The sequence below is a fragment of the Equus quagga genome, chromosome 20 (genome assembly GCF_021613505.1).
Source record: "Equus quagga isolate Etosha38 chromosome 20, UCLA_HA_Equagga_1.0, whole genome shotgun sequence".
Classification (NCBI taxonomy): domain Eukaryota; kingdom Metazoa; phylum Chordata; class Mammalia; order Perissodactyla; family Equidae; genus Equus; species Equus quagga.
The window spans coordinates 12,990,327-13,010,212 of NC_060286.1; the positions used below are offsets into that span (position 1 = coordinate 12,990,327).

Consider the following 19,886-nt stretch of genomic DNA (forward strand, 5'->3'; position numbering starts at 1 on the left):
TTACTTGAACAGGTGACTGATTTTATTACCTTAAAGGTTTCTTTCAGTCCTACTCTAGTATACCAGTGTTTTAACTTAAATTCATGCCCAAGAGGAGGTGGTATAAGGAATTTTCCTGACAGTGGATAATTTTATAGTAGAAAATGACTTGTTTTTACCTTGACTTGTTCTGTCTAAATGGGATAACCCTCACTGAAAGTAGCAACTAGGGGGTTTTCTGAGGTTTTGTCATACTTTGTTCTTTCAGGGTTGCTGTCAGCACTGGATCTTGTTGAAGTCAATCCTTGGGTGGCTGCTTCAGAGGAAGAGGCCAAGGCTACAGCTGTCCTAGCAGTGGATGTGATTGCTTCAAGTTTTGGTCAGACAAGGGAGGGGGAGGGCACACTGTCTATGACCAACTTCCTACTCACCAGATGAATCACAAAGTGAAGAACTTGTGAGAATTTAGGAAATACTGTGTGCTGACACGTGTGTCACAATGAACATTCCAGAGTTAAGAGGTATTTGAGGGGACAGATATTAAATGGTTGTCTGGGTCAATACTGCCTTAATGAGAACATTTGTGCATTCTCACAATTGTAAAGTTTCCTTCCTCTCTCCACTTCGGTGACCAATAATACTATTGTACATGTATTTGGTTTTCTGCAGTTCACAGGGTATTAATATGTTAGTGTACCATGTAAATTTAAAGTCATAAACAGCATTTATTACCTTGGTAGAGCATACTGGTCGTGTTGCTGTTCCTTCACATTTAAGTGGTTTTCGGTCTTCCCTCCCTCCTCCCACAGTCTGGCCACGCAGTGCATCCTTGAACTGTCAGCTCACAGCAGCAATACGCTTATTCCATGTCTTAACGCCATTCATTCACAGGGTTGAAGTTCTAGTCCACAAAGCCTTCCCTGGATGAAGTTCAATGCTTCCGAAAGAATTTGTAATAAACCAGGCCTCCCAGGATGGCTAGCTCCAGTAAGATGATGATGGAAAGTAGCAGCTTGTTGGTCGTCACTCTACAAAGAGAAGCAAAGTGAGGAGTAGTCAGAAGTCTGGATAACCTTATTTCTTTCCATTAATACTTAGGGGTTTGACCTGGGGCCAAGGCTTGATACTGGGAGGTAGGCTGAATTTCTGTTTGATCACACAGCCACTTAGCAGTAAGTATTTATAAGGTTTTTTTAGCTGGTAAATGACAACTCAGAAGCTTCTTTAGCTGTAACTTAGGGATAACACATCTACCTCACAGAAAGGTTAAAAACTTGTACAGTAGATACCAAAGCATAAAAGTGGTTTCTTGATTCTAAAATGTCTGTCTTCAAATAGTATTTACTTCTTCTCTTTAAAAACAGCTTTTCTAGGAGGAGCTAGTTGGAAAAATAATAAATATACATATGAAAAAGTATACCATTTTTGGAATCAGGTCGAATCATATTTCAAAACAGTAGAAATACACTATCACTAACCATTTAGAGCTGCAGCAATTACATGCTACAGCTGTGAGCATATGCTGGGAGAAGAGTTTGTGGCAGACTCTCCAGTGCAGAAGGCCAGCTCAGGGATGAGGATAAGTAACTAAGCTGGGTAGGGCCTTTCAATCTCTGTTGTAAACTTCTTGCCCTTCTTACTCTCTCTTCCTCCGTCAACCCAAATGGATGTCTCTATAAAGGTAGTATAGCAGCTTCAAAAAAAGGTACTATCTTTTGTTAACAGAATCTAATCTCTGGTTTTCATGTTCAGTCTAAATTGAAGGTTTCCCGCATTCCAAACAAGGAATTCACCACTGTTTAGTAGGAGAATGATTTTCCTAGTTCCATGACTTGGTAATAGTTTTGTTTCATGCACACTACCCACTTACCTCAAATTCAACCTCAGTGGCAATATTTCCTTTCTGCCCCTGCTTTTACTGCTGTCAGCACTCATGTCAACAGATTTGTTTGTTTTGAGGAAGATTAGCCCTGAGCTAACATCTGCTGCCAATTGTCCTCTTTTTTGCTGAGGAAGATTGGCCCTGAGCTCACATCAGTGCCCATCTTCCTCTATTTTTTATGTGGGATGCCTGCCACAGCATGGCTGGATAAACGGTGCATAGGTCCACGCCTGGGATCGGAACTGGTGAAACCCGGGCTGCCGAAGCAGAGCACGCAAACTTAACCGCTATACCACTGGGCCAGCCCAAGAGTTTTTTTTTTTTTAAGTCAACTTTGTACTAATAAGACAGAACTCCCAGATAAAGGGCAGACTACCATGAAGGGCAAGCAGAGCCAAAACCAAGTACTAAGAAGTAGCAGTGAAAAGTTTTCTAATCAAGTTTTTAAAAATATATTTCAAGAAATATGAAGCTCTATTTTTCCCATGTGCTGTCTTCTCTAAGGAATGTAAGCTTGGATTAAAAGTCTTTCCAGTGGATAAACTTTCCACTGCTCCAAGTCAGAGCATATATACTTTCAACAAAGGATTTTTTCCTGGGATATTTAACTACACAAGATAACGTTCTTTATTTTTTCTGCTTTATTAGGACCATCACAAGTTATTGTTCAAAGCTTTGACATTCTTGGTTGAAAAACGTTAAAAGAAATTAATTTTGAGACTTTCTAAAACTTACTTTCTGGACATTGAACGGAGAATCTTTCGACTTTTGCTCAAGTTTTCACTTGTGTTTACCAGCTGAAAAGAGAAAACAGCAGTTACTTCCCCCTTCTTTCAAAAGTATACACTGTAGAATTTGAACATTCCTAAACTGACAGTGGGCATTAAGGAGTATATGTTGAAAAACTCCAAGAAATCAAACCAATTTAAATGATGGCCTCTGAGTATAAGTAGAAGAAACTGGAAAGGACAAGAGGCTTTAGTACGAATCAGGTAAGCTTAGGAATTATTATATCCAAGCTCGCCGTGGGGGACTTCCAGGATCAAGCTAATCTTTCACCTTAGCTACTCAAAACAGAAAGGCTTCAAACATACCTCACCAGTAACTGAAGCAACTCTGAGCAATTTGGGATTTGAATTTCATCAGCCAAACTCCAGGAGAGCCTCTTGAATTAGTGTTTGTTTTTATAGGCTGGTGGATTACCACTTTGGGATCTGTTTTTTTTTTCTTTATTCCTTTAAGAGACACTTACATTGAATTGTGAAAGGAATTAATCTTGAGCCTTTTTAAGAAAACTTTCTTGTTCAATTGCCTGTTACTAACCTAGATAGCTGGAGGATATTTCAACAGATGCCATCTGCCATCTGTTCCCATTGCCCAGTTGCCTTGGTAAGTTGATCTCTGAGCACATTCCTTGGCCTTTAAATTCAATCAATCCACCTCATATGTTCAAAAGTCAAAAACTACATTATCTGTAAGCAACTTGCTTTCTCCATAGCTTACCTTGAATTCAGTACTTTATTGTGACTTTTCACTGAGGAGAGAAGGGCATCACTGATTTTCACGTCAAATATTTTCCCATCTAAATCTTGCCCCCAGTTTGGATTTGCCTCATGCGATTGAGAGCACGGCATTCCATTGGCAAGTTGTACTGTTTTTAAAATTTTTATGCAGATGTATGGAAAGGAAGAAATGAGTTGTTTTTCAGAGCCTCTCAGAGTGATAGCAGGTCAGAGGCCCCAATTTAGTGTTCATTTGGCCTAAGTATTTCCATTTTCTTCCCACAATGATCCAGCTTACCTTTGGTAACAGTAAAGAGTTATAGTCCAGGATTGAACCTCTATAAAATTGTCAGTGGTACTGCTTTATGACATGGAAAAGAGCCTTGGCTCCAAATGACAGGAAATCTAGGATCTTTTAAAGTAGATGATATTTTCATAAAATTAGCAGACTATTTCACTAGATGTATGAGAAATAAAAATCTGATTGGTAATACAGGAATTAATAAAAGAATGGAGTGGCTGCAATCTTAAATAAAAGCAGAAATTGGGTTTCTTTAGTCTTTTTTTTTTCCCCCCTCCAATGACCTCTAAATCTTATGGGTGAAATTACTTCCAAGGGCAATCTCTCAGCCAAGCAAACTAAAATTGAGAAAAGCACAAGAATGTGAAAGGTCACACTCTGAATTCAGAACTGCTATAGCTTCTGTCAGTAGCAAGGCATCAGAGTGGAGTGGGCCCACCCACTTTCCACACTCCTGCCCCTTCCCTGTCCGCCCTGACTTACTCTACTCTTGGTACGTTCCAACTGGTCACGTTGCTCCCCCAGCTCTTCTATGATTTCTGAGCCAATCTGGTCAGTCTCTGTGGCAATCCGATGAGAGCGCTCAATACTCTGGGTGGCCCGGTTCAGGCTATCAGTGCCTTGCAGAAGTAATGCCCTTTGAGACTGCAGCCGATTCTGACAGGAGTGTGGAAGGAAAATGTTAGATGACTTCCATTATAAATTCAGTGCCAGCACATTCCTTATGGCCGTTCTTATGTAAGGGATATAGTGTGCAATCATTTTTATTACTTTTAAGACAACCAAAGTGCTAATGAACTATAAGATCCTTCTCAAGGTCAGACTAAAGCAGAACCTGGAATCCAATATAGGAGCAGAATACCTCCCACTCCACTGCTTGTTACACTTAAGTGAGGCCAAAAAGGAAGGATTAATATTGGAGCATTTTCCCTGTGTACGTGATGAATTTGAACTGGCTCATGCGTTTCTGGACTAGCAACTTCTGAGAGGCAGAGGCCCAGATTTGGGGTGTGGAAGCTACCTGAAAATGCATACAGCCTGTAACTTCGATAGTGCAACAAGCAAACCAACTAAACTCTACAGCCCTAGAAATAGAGTAATTCACTGAAGATTCCCACTTGATTGGTACTGAGGGACTCTGAATGAGCTATTCGTTTTCAGCACATATAGAAATCATTTAGAAGTCTGAGACACTACCACATGCTGGAAAAAACTTAAGTGGCTACATCTTGGTACACCCAAAAGGAATTTCACCTCTGGCCAACCAGAAAAACTCTGAAGTTGCCAAACTGGAGATTTGCTCTCAGGGCAGGAGGTGTCGGGGGCCAAGTACTCTGCCCCGATTTTCTAAATCCCCACCAGTTTTTTACTCCACCTATAATCCTAAACACACAAGGCATGAGGACAGAAGTAGCCTTTGTCAGGCCAGAATTAACCACCACTGAAAGAAATGGGTGCAGCTCTAAGTTTTTAGCTATTCAAAGCATGCATCTGTGCACGCGCACACAAAGGGGCCGGCTCACAGGGCCTATCCCAGCACCAGACACCACCATCAAGAAGCCAAGGTGGGTTCCCAGATCAGAAGTAACAAGTCTTTTCACTTCACATTTGGCATATAGACCAGTGGATGAGGAAACCACTGAATGAGGCTGAAATAAACTCCAGTTTATTTTAGTTTTAGTTTAGCTTAAAAGAAGCAGAAATAAGGCTTTTTTAAATAAAAGATAAGGATTGTCATCTGATCAGGCTGAAGAAAGAACAGGAAAAGACAGATCACATAAATCAACCTCAGATTTGCAACAATTTTACTGTGATATACATACCACATGTATATCTAAATTGTTTTTATTTCTGAAATGAATAATTTTAAAGCAAAATTGTTTGGACTTATCTCTCCCTTTTGTTTTCGGGTTTTTTTTCATTAACAACTGACCAAAGTCACTATTACACCTCTGATCTCACTTTAACAAGCTCCACCTACCTGCCTTTTCCAGTCTCACTTCACAAAGTGAATTATCAAAATTTTACATCATTCTCAAATGCTCCAGTTTTGACATCAGCAATGTCAGGCCAGTATCATCTCAATGTCTCAAACTATAATCAGGATGCATCATGAAATAGGATTTATTAGTTTAAAATTGTACTATTAGCCTTTCTGCATATGTGCAGTCTGCACCTGTGGGCCCCCTTCCCTTTCCCACGCTATTTGCCAGGCCATTTCTACTTTGTATTGTGGAATATAATAATGCAACACATTAAATTTAATCTCTGAAGTTTTTATTCCTTTATCTAGCTTCTCTAGATAGTTTCAAAATACAGCTTTTTCATTTTAGTAGAATTTTATAAATCAGACTACTGGATGCTAGAGAAGCAAGTCTGGTTCACTTCCCATTAAACAGAATAAGGTGTTAGCCTCTTCTTGAGATGCATCTTGCCTTCTCTGCTGTATCTGGGCAGTTGGGCCATCTTTATATAAATGTAAAGGAAAGCTTGGGTTAATTTTATAACAGTACTCTGATAAACTAAAAATGTAACAAGTTTTTGGGCATACATGGGAAAGAAACTGGATCAACAGGTCAGAATAGAGAGTCCAGATATAATAAGACTAGGTAACACTTGTATACCTCCACTACATACTAAGCACTGTGTTATATATCAAGGGTACAAAGAAATCTAAATAAGCATATGGTTTGGAAAGATCTGCATTAAATATAGTAGAGGTGGGTACCCAAGGGGAGAAGGGGAACTGGATACAGGAAAGAGGATAAGGTGGGAGAAACAAGAGTCTAGTATGCACTGATAACATCAACTGTACTCCACAATATAGTTAAATCTTGTACCATAGGCTCTTAAGGGGAAAAAAAGCAGCTGACGCTTACCATGTGCTCATTCTCTACAGCATATGTGCCATATTTCATGTCTCCTCGGCCCCCAGGTGTAGCTGTCAAAGGTGTGCTTCTCACTTCCCGGTGGAGTTTGGCAAGGTCCTTCCGGTAGGTTCGAAGCTTAGACATCATAGGGTTACGGAAAGATAGGGGCGCATAACGTAGTTCCTCTTCCATCTCTGCCAGCTAGGAAGGCAGAAAGTAGTGAGTGGATGGCTTGGTTCTTTTCTCTCTGATCTGGGCACATGCCTGGTTTGGAATACTCAAACCACAGACAACCCCAAATAAGTACATAACCATATGCTCCATGAGGGCAGGGACCACACGTGACATGTTCACCTTATTATGCTGAGTGCCTGGCACAGTGCCTAGCAAGCATAGAACAGGCATTCAAAAAGTATATGACGGGGGCCAGCCTGGTGGCGCAGTGGTTAAGTGTGCACGTTCCACTTTGGCGGCCCGGGGTTTGCCAGTTCAGATCCCAGGTGCGGACATGGCACTGCTTGACAAGCCATGCTGTGGTAGGCATCCCACATATAATGTAGAGGAAGATGGGCATGGATGTGAGCTCAGGGCCAGTCTTCCTCAGCAAAAAGAGGAGGTTTGGCAGCAGATGTTAGCTCAGAGCTAATCTTCCTCAACAAAAAAGTCTATGATGAATGACGGAAAAAACTAACAAGCACCTTATAGCTCAGTAAATATTTTTACACACATTCCCTCATTTAATCCTCACAACAAATCAATAAGATAGGAAAAACTACTTCTACTTCATATATAGGACTTGAAGAAACTTGCTCAAAAATTACACAATAAGAGCTGTCAGGATTCAAAATCTTCAAGTTGTTTTTTCAGTATACCAAGTTCTTTACCGTTACGGTTCAAGTGCTATCATGAAGCACTCCGAGGTTCTACAGTACTACAAGCGATAGGGGTTTGGCATTAAGGTTCTTCCCTTCCTTCTCCTCTTTCTGAAAATCAATTGTTTGTCTCCATGTCTGAGATAACCAGGGGTGCAAACCAGATTTCCATTTTTCTGGGATAAGTAAAATGTAACACCTAGACACGTTCACAAGAGGCCATAAATTATTTTCATCAGCCCGGGGTGGCCAAGAGTAGACGTGGTTAATTTTGCTAAATTCAGAGAAAGTATGTAAGCACCAAACAAAGAAACTAGTATTAGCTAAAAGATTTTTTTAAATGCCACTAAGATGTTAACTGAAAAGGAATACTGGCTCCCTAACAGATATCATGGATATGCTCAGCTGTACAGAGGTATTAGGAAAAGCTTCTAGTACTCCTATTATGGAGATAGCTTCCACAGTCTGGTGGCCTGATCCTCCTTAAAACATATATAGAACAGAGAAAAGGATGCAGATAAGCTTAACTTCTCAGAACTTCATTCAGGTAGGGAAGTTGTTCTTCAATAAGCAAGAAGCAAGTTCCCTGGCTTAAAAGGAATTTTTCATCTCGGTCTACTCTGTGGTAGCAAAAACCAGGAGCAACTATTTCTGCAGGGTACTGCCAGGGACCCGGATGTTAGCCCCAATCTCCTGAAAGGGTTTGCTGAAGGTACAGCATAATGATATGGAAACAGAAAAATTGTTTTCTTTATTTAAAGAAAAGCCACAAATTAAGAGAGAAGCAATTGTTAAACTGCTCAGCAACCTGGACCAGCTTCCGACAAACTCTGGGTCCTGATTGGATCTCATCCTGTTCATGCATGCTTTGCCCAAGGTAACAAATCCAGCCATTATGCTGTCTTTTAAAACAGAAGGAAATGTGGCTAGAACCACCTCTGAGCTACATTTTCTGTGACAGTAAGTTTAACAAAGAAGAATAACTGATTTTTTTTTAAAAGATTTTATTTTTCCTTTTTTCTCCCCAAAGCCCCCTGATACACAGTTGTGTATTTTTAGTTGTGGGTCCTTCTAGTTGTGGTATGTGGGATGCCGCCTCAGCATGGCCTGACGAGCGGTGCCACATCTGCACCCAGGATCCAAATCGGCAAAACCCTGGGCCACCGAAGCGGAGCGCGAGAACCCAACCACTCGGCCACGGGGCCGGCCCCAGAATAACTGATATTAATGGCCAGTTTTTAAAAGACTCAGGTCCTTACATGAGGAATGTACTATCAAAGACTCATTTCAGGAGAGTCTTCAAGCTTTACCCCTTTATGTTTGTCAACCCCCCTAAACATGCATCCCCATCAACTGGCCTCATTTAGTAAGAAATAATCAAAATCAGAATCAATAGATGAACAGTTAATCTGTGATCTGGTCATAAGCATTACTTCTGGAAAAGACCAACACCAGGTAGAAGAAAACAAAGACTTGCTCCCTGTTCTCACCGTTTCATTTGCTTCCTGTTGCTTTTCATCAAAATCTCTGATCAACTTCTTCTTCTCTTCTGGAAAAGACAGACAAGTTTCAAAGGCTCAGCCCTGCTTCCATACATTTGTAGAGGCCATTCCCTCTGCTTAGAATAAACTCCCCATTCCTCCCCTGGTGGAGGGAGTAGTACTTAATCACCCTTAAAAGGCATTTAAAAACGTATGGGAACTTGTTACCAAAATGACGAGAGGGAGGGTTTTACTATTGGCATTTAGTGCCCAGGGAACAAAAATATCCATGCGTGGGACAGTCCTGCATAATAATTATCTGGCCCCAAAGGCCAATAGCGTCCTTACTAAGAAACACTACAGCTCTAAGTTAATCATTGTCAATCCTTTTTCCCCCCATCCTAAACAGAGGGATCAAGCACACTCATCAATAACAATGTATAACAATCCTGGTTCTTGAAATTCCGTGCCCACTTTCACCCCCCTCTGTGAATCACTTCTCTATATTTTACCCTTATCCACTGCTTTTCTGTAAAACAAATTCAAAACCCACCTACTCTGCTTGCTGGGGAGGCTGCATGGTATGGCACATGTTTCTCAGTCATACCCACTGGCAGTGGTGGGAAATGATGTAAATACCACTGACTCACAGTGAGAAAGTCATCCCCCTATGACTTCTTTTAATCCTTCACATCAGGCCATTTTGGTGCTAGTATGTCTTTAATACCTAAAAATTACCAATCTACCCTTTTAACAAAAATAGAACAGGCTTCAGCTTCAAAACAGGTTTCAGTTTCAAAACAATAACATCTAACTAAAACAGCATTGTTTTGCTGTCACTGTACTTTTTCTGATCATTTAGATGGGTTCCACAGATTTTCCATTTAAAGTAGTGATATAAAATTTCCTTTTTAAAATAACTGTATGAAATAAATGTATCTTACATGAAATAAGTTGATACAAAGAAAACGATTAAGTAATAGTAAAAATGGTACTGGGACACGCAAAGATGAAGGGAGTAGTGGCATGCTGTCACCTAGTAAACATTTGCACAGGGAGAGCTGCTGCTGAGTAAAGGGGGTTAGGTTCTGGTCCTAACTCTGGGCTTGGAGCCCTCAACCAGAACCTCAATGTGTAAGCTTGGAAAATTCTCTTCATCTCTTTGGGTTCTGATCTCCCTCCTTGGCTATAAAATAAAGAGGTAGGTCATCCCTTCATATCTAACAAGCAAAAATTAGCCCTATTTATGAGGAGCTTGATTTTTTTAAATGTATACATCCAAATGAAAGTTCTCTTTGGAAATCTACACATAAACTACTTGTTACCACAAAGTTACCATTGCTTACAATGTTTTTTGAACTCTTCTTTTGGAACTACCTTCACAATTTGGATAATGTCTTTTTTAAAATTGTAGTAAAAAATATATATATAACATAAAATTTACCATTTTGACCATTTTTAAATATATGGTTAAGTGGCATTAAGCACAGTGACAATGCTGTGCAACCATCACCACTATCCATCTCCAGAACCTTTCCATCATCTCAAACTGAAACTCCGTACCCAGTAAACACTAACTCTACATTTGCCCTCCCCCCAGACTCTGGTAACTACCATTCTACTTTCTGTGTCTATGAATTTGACTATTCCAGGTACCTCATATAAGAGGAATCATACAATATTTGTCCTTTCACATCTGGCTATTTCACTTAGCACAGTAGTCTTCAAGATTCACCCATGCTGTAGCATGTATCAGGACATGGTCTTTAAAGCTATGCATTTCTCATTCAACGTGACTCCTAAATACAAGCCAGCACTTCCATTAACTGAAGGAAGAGCAATCTTTTCCAATGCCAAAGAAAATAGCGGAGTTGGGCTGATGGAGGGATGGTATGTGGGTACTCAAAATGCTGTCCTAAGATTTTCTTGGATAATTTTATTTACCTTGATTTTCTTCAGCCTTGACTTTCTAACCCAATGCCATATAAGATGTAATACCACTGTCATGCTTTATTTGGATTTACATTTTGTTAATCACAACAGCATCCAGCATGTCAGTTGCCTGCTACTTTTTAAGTAATCAAATCGTTTTGGATGTGTACGTTCTATATTCTCAACTTGAGATCAAGCTCCTCTAGAATAGAGAGATTTACTGTTTCTTTTACAAGTCCCATTGCTTCTAGAACATTAAACCTGGTAGGGTGGCCCCTTAGATGTTGCTACTGCCTGCAAGGGCAAATGACAACACACCCTTTACTATGCCTCATTCATTGTCATGTGACATTCTCTTAACGTACACAAGGCACTCCACGTGAACTACTTCTCAGACCACACCACTCACAAAACCCAGGGTTTGTTGTGTTTTTTTTGTTTTTGTTTTTTTTTAGTGAGGAAGATGGTCCCTGAGCTAGCACCTGTGCCGGTCTTCCTCTATTTTGTATGTGGGACACCACCACAGCATGGCTTGATGAACAGCGTGTAGGTCCGCACCTGGGATCCGAACCTGCAAACCCTGGGCTGCTGAAGCAGAGCGCATGAACTTAACCACCATGCCACCGGGCTGGCCCCTGTTGTTGTTGTTGTTGTTTTAGATGGAACAAAGTTCAGCCATGGCAAATGATATACATCTTGATCATCCATGATGTAACTGAAATAAAGCACCACAGCAGCTGTTATGATCCCTGGGTAGGCTGTGTTTTCAGCCACAAGCAGTGAAATAATATTTGCAATCAAGAATGGCTACTTCCATGGAGAGGTATCACGTTATTTTGTAATAAGCTGTCACAGAAGTGCTGAGTGTCATCACTCCTCTGAATAGACACATCTCCAAACTCAAGCACACTCACTTCTGACAGTATGAAGTATTCTAAGAAGAAGGGCATTCCCTTCCTAGCTTGGATTTTTCTGCAACTCTGTTAGTCATGAAGTCTCCTCCTTTATTCTTCCTTTTTAAAGAATATGAAAGTCTGCATTCTTAAGAGGCAAATTCTAGAATGATTCAAAGAAAGTGCCTATATAAATAAAAGTAGGGGGGGAAAGAGCAGCCCACAGAATCTTGAGCCTTTCACTAACTTCCCTGCATGATTCTGTTCTTCTTGGTCTTTTTGGAGTTGGGATACTCTACCTTCTACCTGGTTTAATAAGACATACATTCTTCTAGGAGTGCTCTACAGTTTATATACTTTTAAAATAAATATGCTCCCTTTGAAAGCAATTTGAAGAACTTCACCACATTACAAGACTCTTTATGGAATCCTAAGATTAAAAGTGGAGGAGGACAGCCTGGTGGCATAGTGGTTAAGTTTGCGTGCACTGCTTTGGTGGCCCAGGGTTCATGGGTTTGGATCCTGGGTGCAGACCTACATACCACTTATCAAGCCATGTTGTGGCAGCATCCCACATGTGAAATAGAGGCTGATGGGCACAGATGTTAGCTCAGGGACAGTCTTCCTCAAACAAAAAGAGGAAGATTGGCAACAGATGTTAACTCAGAGCTAATCTTCCTCACCAAAAAAGACAAAAAAAAAAACCCCAAAAAACACAAAGCCTTTGAAATCATCCCTTCTGATGATGAAGCCAGGGAGGCAGATATTTAAAGGTTCAAAAAAGGCTGAACCCTACCGAATTGAGAGGTATCAGTAGCTGCTTCTTTATGCTTTAGTCTCAGAATTGTGAAACCAATCAATGTTGGAGCTCAGACGGACCTTAGAGATCATTTAGTTTAACCTCATCTTACAGTTGAGGAAACTAGAGCCTGGAGAAACTGCCTTGCCTAAGGTCACAGGAGTAAATGGGTGGCAACACCAGTTCTCGAATACAAGTCTACTGACTCCCAACCCAATGCTTCTGGACATTATAGCATTGAGGGGCATTTTTGTGCTCCCAGGGTACAGCCTTCAGCAACAGGTAAAATCTGTTCAGACCTCTTAGTTTTTTAGGGAGTTAGAATTACCACTACAATCAACTACAAAACAGCAGGACTGCATACTGGGTAGAATGGGCACCAGAAATAAGAGCGAGCGACTCCAAACAACACTGTCACCCACCCAACACGCCTTGCCAAACAAGTCACATGTGAGTGACTCACTCTGAGACTGACTCTGTTTGTAACCTGGGTGGATGATAGCATCATGTCCTAAACATGGAATAAAATGGAAGCAGCCAGCTCTGAAAGAGCTAGAGGAAGGCTACCTTAATGTTCAAGCAAGGTGGTAGCCTGTCTTCCTTACAGGCAGTTTGAATTACCAGCCCAACAATGACTAACCTTGGCCCATTAGAGCTATGGAAATAACTTTGGTTTCACTAGGATCTTTTTTTTTTTTTTGAGGAAGATTAGCCCTGAGCGAACTACTGCCGATCCTCCTCTTTTTGCTGAGGAAGACTGGCCCTGAGCTAACATCCATGCCCATCTTCCTCTACTTTATATGTGGGACGCCTACCACAGCATGGTGTGCCAAGTGGTGCCATGTCCGCACCCGGGATCCAAACTGGCGAACCTCCAGGCCGCCGAGAAGCAGAATGTGCAAACTTAACCGCTGCGCCACAGGGCCGGCCCTAGGATCTTTAAACTATGTGGTTAATTTGCTTTTGGCGCCCCACTGTGGCATTTCTAGGACCTACATCCTCTATTTGTACACCACAATAGTTTACCTGATCTTACACCATACCGGAGGTAAAAACATCAGATCCCTCTAAGCCTGTCTCCTGTAAATAGGAAATATAACAGTACCGTAAGGTCGTCTGAAAGGGTTAAAAGAGATAATACATATAACAAGCTCTTAGCAAATGTCGTGCATATTAAGGGTTCAATAAACAGTAACTACAATATATGACAAGCCCATAGCTAACATCATACTCAATGATGAAAAGCTGAAAGCTTTTCCTCTAAGATCAGGAACAAGAAGGATGCCCACACTCACCACTTTTGGAAGTCCTCGCCAGAGCAATTAGGCAAGAAAAAGAAATGCAAGGCATCCAAATTGGACAGGAGGAAGTAAAACTGTCACTCTTTGCAGATGACATATTACATACAGAAAACTCTAAAGACTCCACAAAAAAACTGTTGGAACTAATAAACAACCTCAGTAAAGCTGCAGGATACAAAATATATAAAAATCTGTTGTGTTTCCATACACTAATGATAAACTATCAGAAAGAGAGATTAACAATGCCATTTACAATTGCATCAAAAAGAATACAATACCTAGGAATAAATTTAACCAAGGAGGTGAAAGACCCTGTACACTGAAAACTATGAGACACTGATGAAAGAAAGTAAAGAAGATACAAACAAGTGGAAAGATATCCCATGCTCATGGACTGGAAAAAAATCAGTATTGTTAAAAATATCCATACTACCCAAGCAATCTACAGATTCAATGCAATCTCTATCAAAATTCCAATGGCATTTTTCACAGAAATAGAACAAACAACGCAAAAATTTGTAAGGAACCACAGAAGATCCCAATTAGACAAAGCAATCTTGAGAAAGAACATAGCTAGAGGCATCACGTTTCTTGATTTCAAACTATATTACAAAGCTACAGTAATCAAAACAGTATCGTACTGGCATAAAAACAGACAGAAAGATCAATGGAACAGAATAGAGGCCAGAAATTAAGCCACACATGTATGGTCAATTAATTTACAACAAAGGAGCCAAGAATATACACTGGGGAAATGTATTAGGAAAATCCAGTCTTTCCCCCTCCTAGATCTTTCTCTCCTATATAGGGAAAACCCAGTCCTTCCTCCTGTGTGTCTTTCCTGCGTGTCTCGTTTACTACTCACACAGAACACTTCACTTCTGGTTACCAAATGTGCGTGGGGTTTTTCTCACACCAAGCAATTCTCTGTGACACCAGCTGGCTGTCCTACAATTCAAATCAATTCTGACAGTACCTGGAGATAGCATTCGATTCCACAGGCGAAGGGCTCAGTCTCACAAGACTGACCCCCCCACCCCCCTCTTCAGATGCCAAGTGCAAGTAGCAGGTCCCCAGGTTACCCACAACTTCTGTCCAGTTTGGCTACAAATTGGAGGTTCCCATGACCCCTTCCTCAAGTTTGATTAACATGCTAGAGCAGCTAACAGAATTCAAGAAAACACTTACTTATTAGGTTTACCAGTTTATTAAAGGATATAAAGGACACAGATGAAGAGATACATAGGGCAAGGTCTGGAAGGGTCCTGAGCGCAGGAACTTCTGTCCCCGTGGAGTTGCGGTGCATCATCCTCCCAATGAGGATATGTTCACCCACCTGGAAGCTCTCTAAATCCTATACTATTGGGATTTTATGGAGGCTTCCTCAATAGGCATGATCAATTATTAACTCCATTTCCAGCTCCTCTCCCCTTGCTAGAGAAGTAGGGAGCAAGGCTGAAAAGCCAAGCTTCTAATCAGAGCTTGGTCTTTCTGGTGACCAGCCCCCATCCAGAAGCCACCCATGAGCCCAGCCAGAGTCACCTCATTAGAAAAAAAGATGTTCCTAGTGCTCCTATCACTTAGGAAATGATAAGCGTTTTAGGAGCACTGTGCCAGGAACCAGGGGCAGAGACCAACAGATATATTTTCTATTATCTCACAGGAAAGGATTCTCTCACAGGAATGGACAATAAATGGTGTTGGGAAAACCGGACGGCCACATGAATGAAACTGGACCACTATCTTACACCATGCACAAAAATTAACTTGAAGTGGATTAAAGACTTGAACATAAGACCTGAAACCATAAAATTCCTAGAAGAAAACACATGGGGATAAGCTCCCTGACCGATCTGAGTGATATTTTTTGAAGTGGACACCAAAAATAAAGGCAACAAAAGCAAAAATAAACAAGTGGGACCACACCAAACTAAAAACCTTCTGCATAGCAAAGGAAACAACAAAATGAAAGGCAACTTACCAAAAGGGAGAAATACAAGCAAATCATATATCTGATAAGGGGTTAATATCCAAAATACATAAAGAACTCATACAACTCAACAGCAAACAAAAAATATGATTAAAAAATGGGCCAAGGATCTGAATAGACATTTTTCCAAAGACATACAGAAGTCTCACAGGTAATGAAAAGATGCTCAACATCACTAATCATCAGCAAAATGCAAATAAAAACCAACTGAGATATCACCTCACACCTCTCAGAAGGGCTATTATCAAAAGACAAGAAATAAGTGTTGGCGAGGACATGGAGAAAATATAGAGCTTATGTTCTAGCTCAGGGGCTTTCAAACTCGACATGCATCAGATCTCCTGGACAGCTGTAAAACAGACTATTAAAACAGTTAATGATTTAGTAAGTCTTGGGTGGGGCCCAAGAACAGGCATTTCTAACGAGTTCCCAGATGATGCTGATGCTGCTGGTTCAGGGACCACAGTTTGAAAACCACTCTTCTAGTGAAAGGAAGACACATAATAGACTGTAGCATCATAAATACGGAAAGTGTCGAACATGTTAGAAGATAAGTGCTCTAGAAAAAAGGGAAAGTAGAGCAAGATAAGAGTAGTTGTATACAGAGCTGGTATTATGTTTTATTTAAATAAAATAGCCAATTTCCCCTATAATAGTAATAACGGCTAATTACCCTTACTATTGTCAGGCAGTATTCTAAGGGCTTTACATATATTAGCTCAGTGAATCCTCACAAAACTCCTATCAAATACTTTAATTTATCCCCATTTTGCAGGGGAAACAGTTAGGTTAAAATAAGTTGTCCAAGGTCACACTGCTACTAAGACGTGGATCTAAGATTTGAACCCAGGGATTCTGGCTCTAGAATCCTTGCTGTTAAATATTATATTATACTGCCTCTCAATTCACATGATATCATCTTCATAAATGTCATTTTTAATGGCAGGAGAAGAAATATCTTGTCAGGCTAGAACTGACAGACATTATGCTCTCTATTCTATAAGCACCCTTGATGTTCTCATCCACAACCCAAACAAGCCTGATTCTACTACTATATTTCTTATTTAAGTTCACATTCACTCAACTGACCAAGTGAGAAAATGCAGACACCTCGAATCTGTCTCCCTATTCACCCTATTCATGTCCAATCAGTCTGGTTAATTTCTGCCTCAGACTCACCTCTTGGATTTAGGACTCTCTAGATTCCCATGTTACCCCGACAACTGCCACAAAGGCTCCTAACCTCCTAAATGGTCCCCTGTATTCAGACTCTTGTGCTTCTCCTTCATCCTCTACTCAGCCACCAGCATTCTCCTTCTAAAATAAAACCTGACCATTTTAGTCAGCTGCTTGAAATCCTTTACTGATTCTCTATATCAAGTCCAAATGTCTTAATGTGACACTTCGGTGCCTTCATGACCTGGCTGTGTCTTACTTTCCTCATCTACTGCTGCTCTCCCCCACACAGCTTAAGTTCCAGTCACAGCTGTGAACATTCGATTTCTATTCCTTTGTTGCCTCTTTCCACTTCCCCTCTGTCTGGCCAATTCCCATTCAACCCCTTACACTCAGGTCGAAGTTCTCCTTTCTATGAAGCTTCCCCCTTTGCTCCCCCACGCTCAAGTTAGCCTTTTTTTTCACAGTCTCAAAACTATTTTAGGACTCATCACACACTTTGTTGTAAATTTGTCCCCATTTAAGGCAAGAACTCTTGGAACTCCTCACAGCCCAGGATAGTGACTGACACATAACCATTCCCAATAAATGCTTATTGAAAAATGACTGAGTTCAATTACAGCCCCTAACCTAAACGCAAGGGCTGTGTTACACACATTATTCAGTGCCTAATAATTCACGATGGAAATTAAAGCTCTGAAAAGCTTATGGAGTAGTCTCAGAACTAGAAAAAAAGGATTCAGAGATGAGGCCCAGTGTGTTTGCTTAAATTCAATTTATTCAACAAATATTTACTGAGTAGTATGAATAAGGAGACTGAAAGTTGTTGAAATTCTTATCATAACCTGGGGATATGTGTACAGTATATTCACTTACCCATTAAACAACTAGTAGTCTGTTACCAGCAACTTGTGTTAGAGTATTTTGTGCTTGGGTAGAAATTTTCACCTTTTTGACTGTCCTCTTCGTAGGAATGAGAAGGTTAGGTAGATGAAGATAGTGAATTTAACTAATTCAGTTATCTATTTTTCAAAACAGAATGCTCTTTTGCACTATTTAGCCTTACAGAAATGGACACTGCAAAATTTAATTCAGCACCACGCTGAAAAACTGTCTATTTTTCAACCTTCTAAATCTGATCCCATCACTCTCCCGCTCAATACCTTTTAACTGCATCCTGTGGCATTTAGAAAAAGATGCAAATCTTTCACCACAGTCTACAAGGCCCCATGTGACATGGCCCTGCCTACCTCTTTCCAACCTCATCTATTACCACCATCTGCTCATTCCACTCCAAATACACTGGCCTTCTTGCTCTTCTAGAACATACTAAGCTCCTTTCTGCTTAAGGACCTTTGCAGTGCTCTTCTGTCCTCCTGACACTCACTTCTCCCAGAGTTTTGCATGGTTTATTCCCTTCATTCAAGTCTCTGCCCAAATGCCACCTCCTCAAAGAGGCCTTTCACAGCCACCCTATTTAAAATTTGAGCCTCCCTCCCACCCCGCAACTCTCTATCCCTTTGCCCTGCTTTATCTTCTTGTATTGCCCTTAACACCGTCTCTTAATATTTACATATTATTATCGACTCACTAGAACGGGGATTTTTCTTTTTCATTGTAATTTGCAATATTATCAGCATCTACAACAGTGTCTGGCACACAGCACCCTCTTCCAATAAATATATGTTAAACAAACGTATGAATTTCATTCTCAGCAGAGTCACTGAATTCATATGACCTTGGGTAACTCACAGAGCAAACACTCAAGCTCTGACCCCTAAGTGAAAACGATAAAACAAAGTCTTATCTGCCTTGCCGTCAAGATCTATTTGTTCTGAGGCAAAGAACCACAGCAGGTCTTCCTATGAATTTCACTGCAAAACTCTAGCCCCTCCAAGCAAAGCTTGCAGCAACCTGAATTTTGAAATCAAGGGGCAGGAAATAGTCTAAGCAGAAAGTTCATAAGAGGACCAGACCTAAATACTACAATCCTGATTTTAAAGACGAGCCCTCCAAAAATGATATCTACCAACCCCAAAACTTATGACTCTTCTGGGTTCTTAACTCTTTTGGTGCCACAAATCCTTTGCCAGTCCGGTGAAAACTATGGACCTCTCTTGAGAATAGTGCTTTTAAACCCATACAACTAAATACAGAGAGCTACAAAAAAAACCAATTCTACTAAAATAGAGGACCGCAGATGTAAGGTCTCCTATGCTCTTTTTGCCACAGTGAAAACGAGACGAGAAAATTTTGAAAGCTATAGGAAGATCAAAAGGGAGAGTCCCAAGGAGACGACACCATCCCAGAGCACCCTAAGTGGCAGCAGGGAGTCCTGGACGCCAGGACCCAGCCAACCCTAGGGGGCGTGTCTGAGGATGAAGAGCGGAGAGAAGAGGGCCCGGGTCTGGGACTCTTCCTACCAGAGTGCGCGAGGCCGAGTTCCCCAAGGCTGGGCCCGCCCCCGCATCACCTGTCCCTGCAGTCCCCAGGAGCCGCTCCGGCACCCCTCGCAGGTCTTCATGGAGGCCGCGGAAGATCTCGTGCAGTTTTTCGAAATGTTCCGAGGAGGTAGCGGAGGTGGCCATGGCCCAGGCCACACTCGAGCAGCGGCCGCCGAGACTCTGGGCACCGGGCCCGCACCTACCCCACGGTCAGCCGCCCAGCCCCGCAGGCATCACGGCGACCGCCGCCACCGCCGCCCTGGACGAGGCGCTTCCGGGGCCGCGGCGGGGTCCTCCCGAGCCGGAACGCCCACTCCCTGCAGTCCGTCACGGAGGGAGCGCCGGGCGCGAAGGCCTGACGGAAAGTCAGGCATGCTGCACTGCCCAGGCGACTCCTGAAGGAGCAGCAGCGCGCGCGGGGGCGAGCGACAGTCTCAGGGCACTGGAAATACCCAGTCCGGGGT

The 19,886-nt window shown here is 41.5% G+C and overlaps 2 protein-coding genes across 2 annotated transcripts in view; one reads left to right on the forward strand and one right to left on the reverse strand.

The window, feature by feature from the left end:
- Positions 1–723, forward strand: part of ARG2 (arginase 2) — a 30,925-nt gene extending 30,202 nt beyond the window's left edge. Inside the window, exon 8 of the mRNA XM_046647373.1 lies at positions 248–723. Coding sequence (XP_046503329.1) covers positions 248–417 — 170 coding nt within the window. The 3' untranslated portion in view covers positions 418–723. The remainder of the gene's footprint in view (positions 1–247) is intronic.
- On the reverse strand, positions 681–19,710 carry VTI1B (vesicle transport through interaction with t-SNAREs 1B). The gene is made up of 6 exons (XM_046647374.1): positions 19,452–19,710; positions 8,897–8,955; positions 6,544–6,735; positions 4,148–4,321; positions 2,597–2,658; positions 681–1,007 (listed from the first exon to the last, which is right to left on the reverse strand). Exons 1-6 carry the CDS (start codon positions 19,564–19,566, stop codon positions 911–913), a joined length of 699 nt encoding a protein of 232 aa, XP_046503330.1. The 5' UTR covers positions 19,567–19,710; the 3' UTR covers positions 681–910.
- Positions 19,711–19,886: the final 176 nt, after the last annotated feature.

Excerpts from the sequence above, each read along its gene's own strand:
- VTI1B (XM_046647374.1), bottom strand. The coding sequence starts at position 19,566 with ATGGCCACCTCCGCTACCTCCTCGGAACATTTCGAAAAACTGCACGAG. Across the intron at positions 2,659-4,147 it reads TGGAACGTACCAAGAGTAGA|CTGGTAAACACAAGTGAAAA; the intron begins GTAAGTCAGGGC and ends TTCTCTTTTCAG. Across the intron at positions 1,008-2,596 it reads CTCCGTTCAATGTCCAGAAA|AGTGACGACCAACAAGCTGC; the intron begins GTAAGTTTTAGA and ends TTCTCTTTGTAG.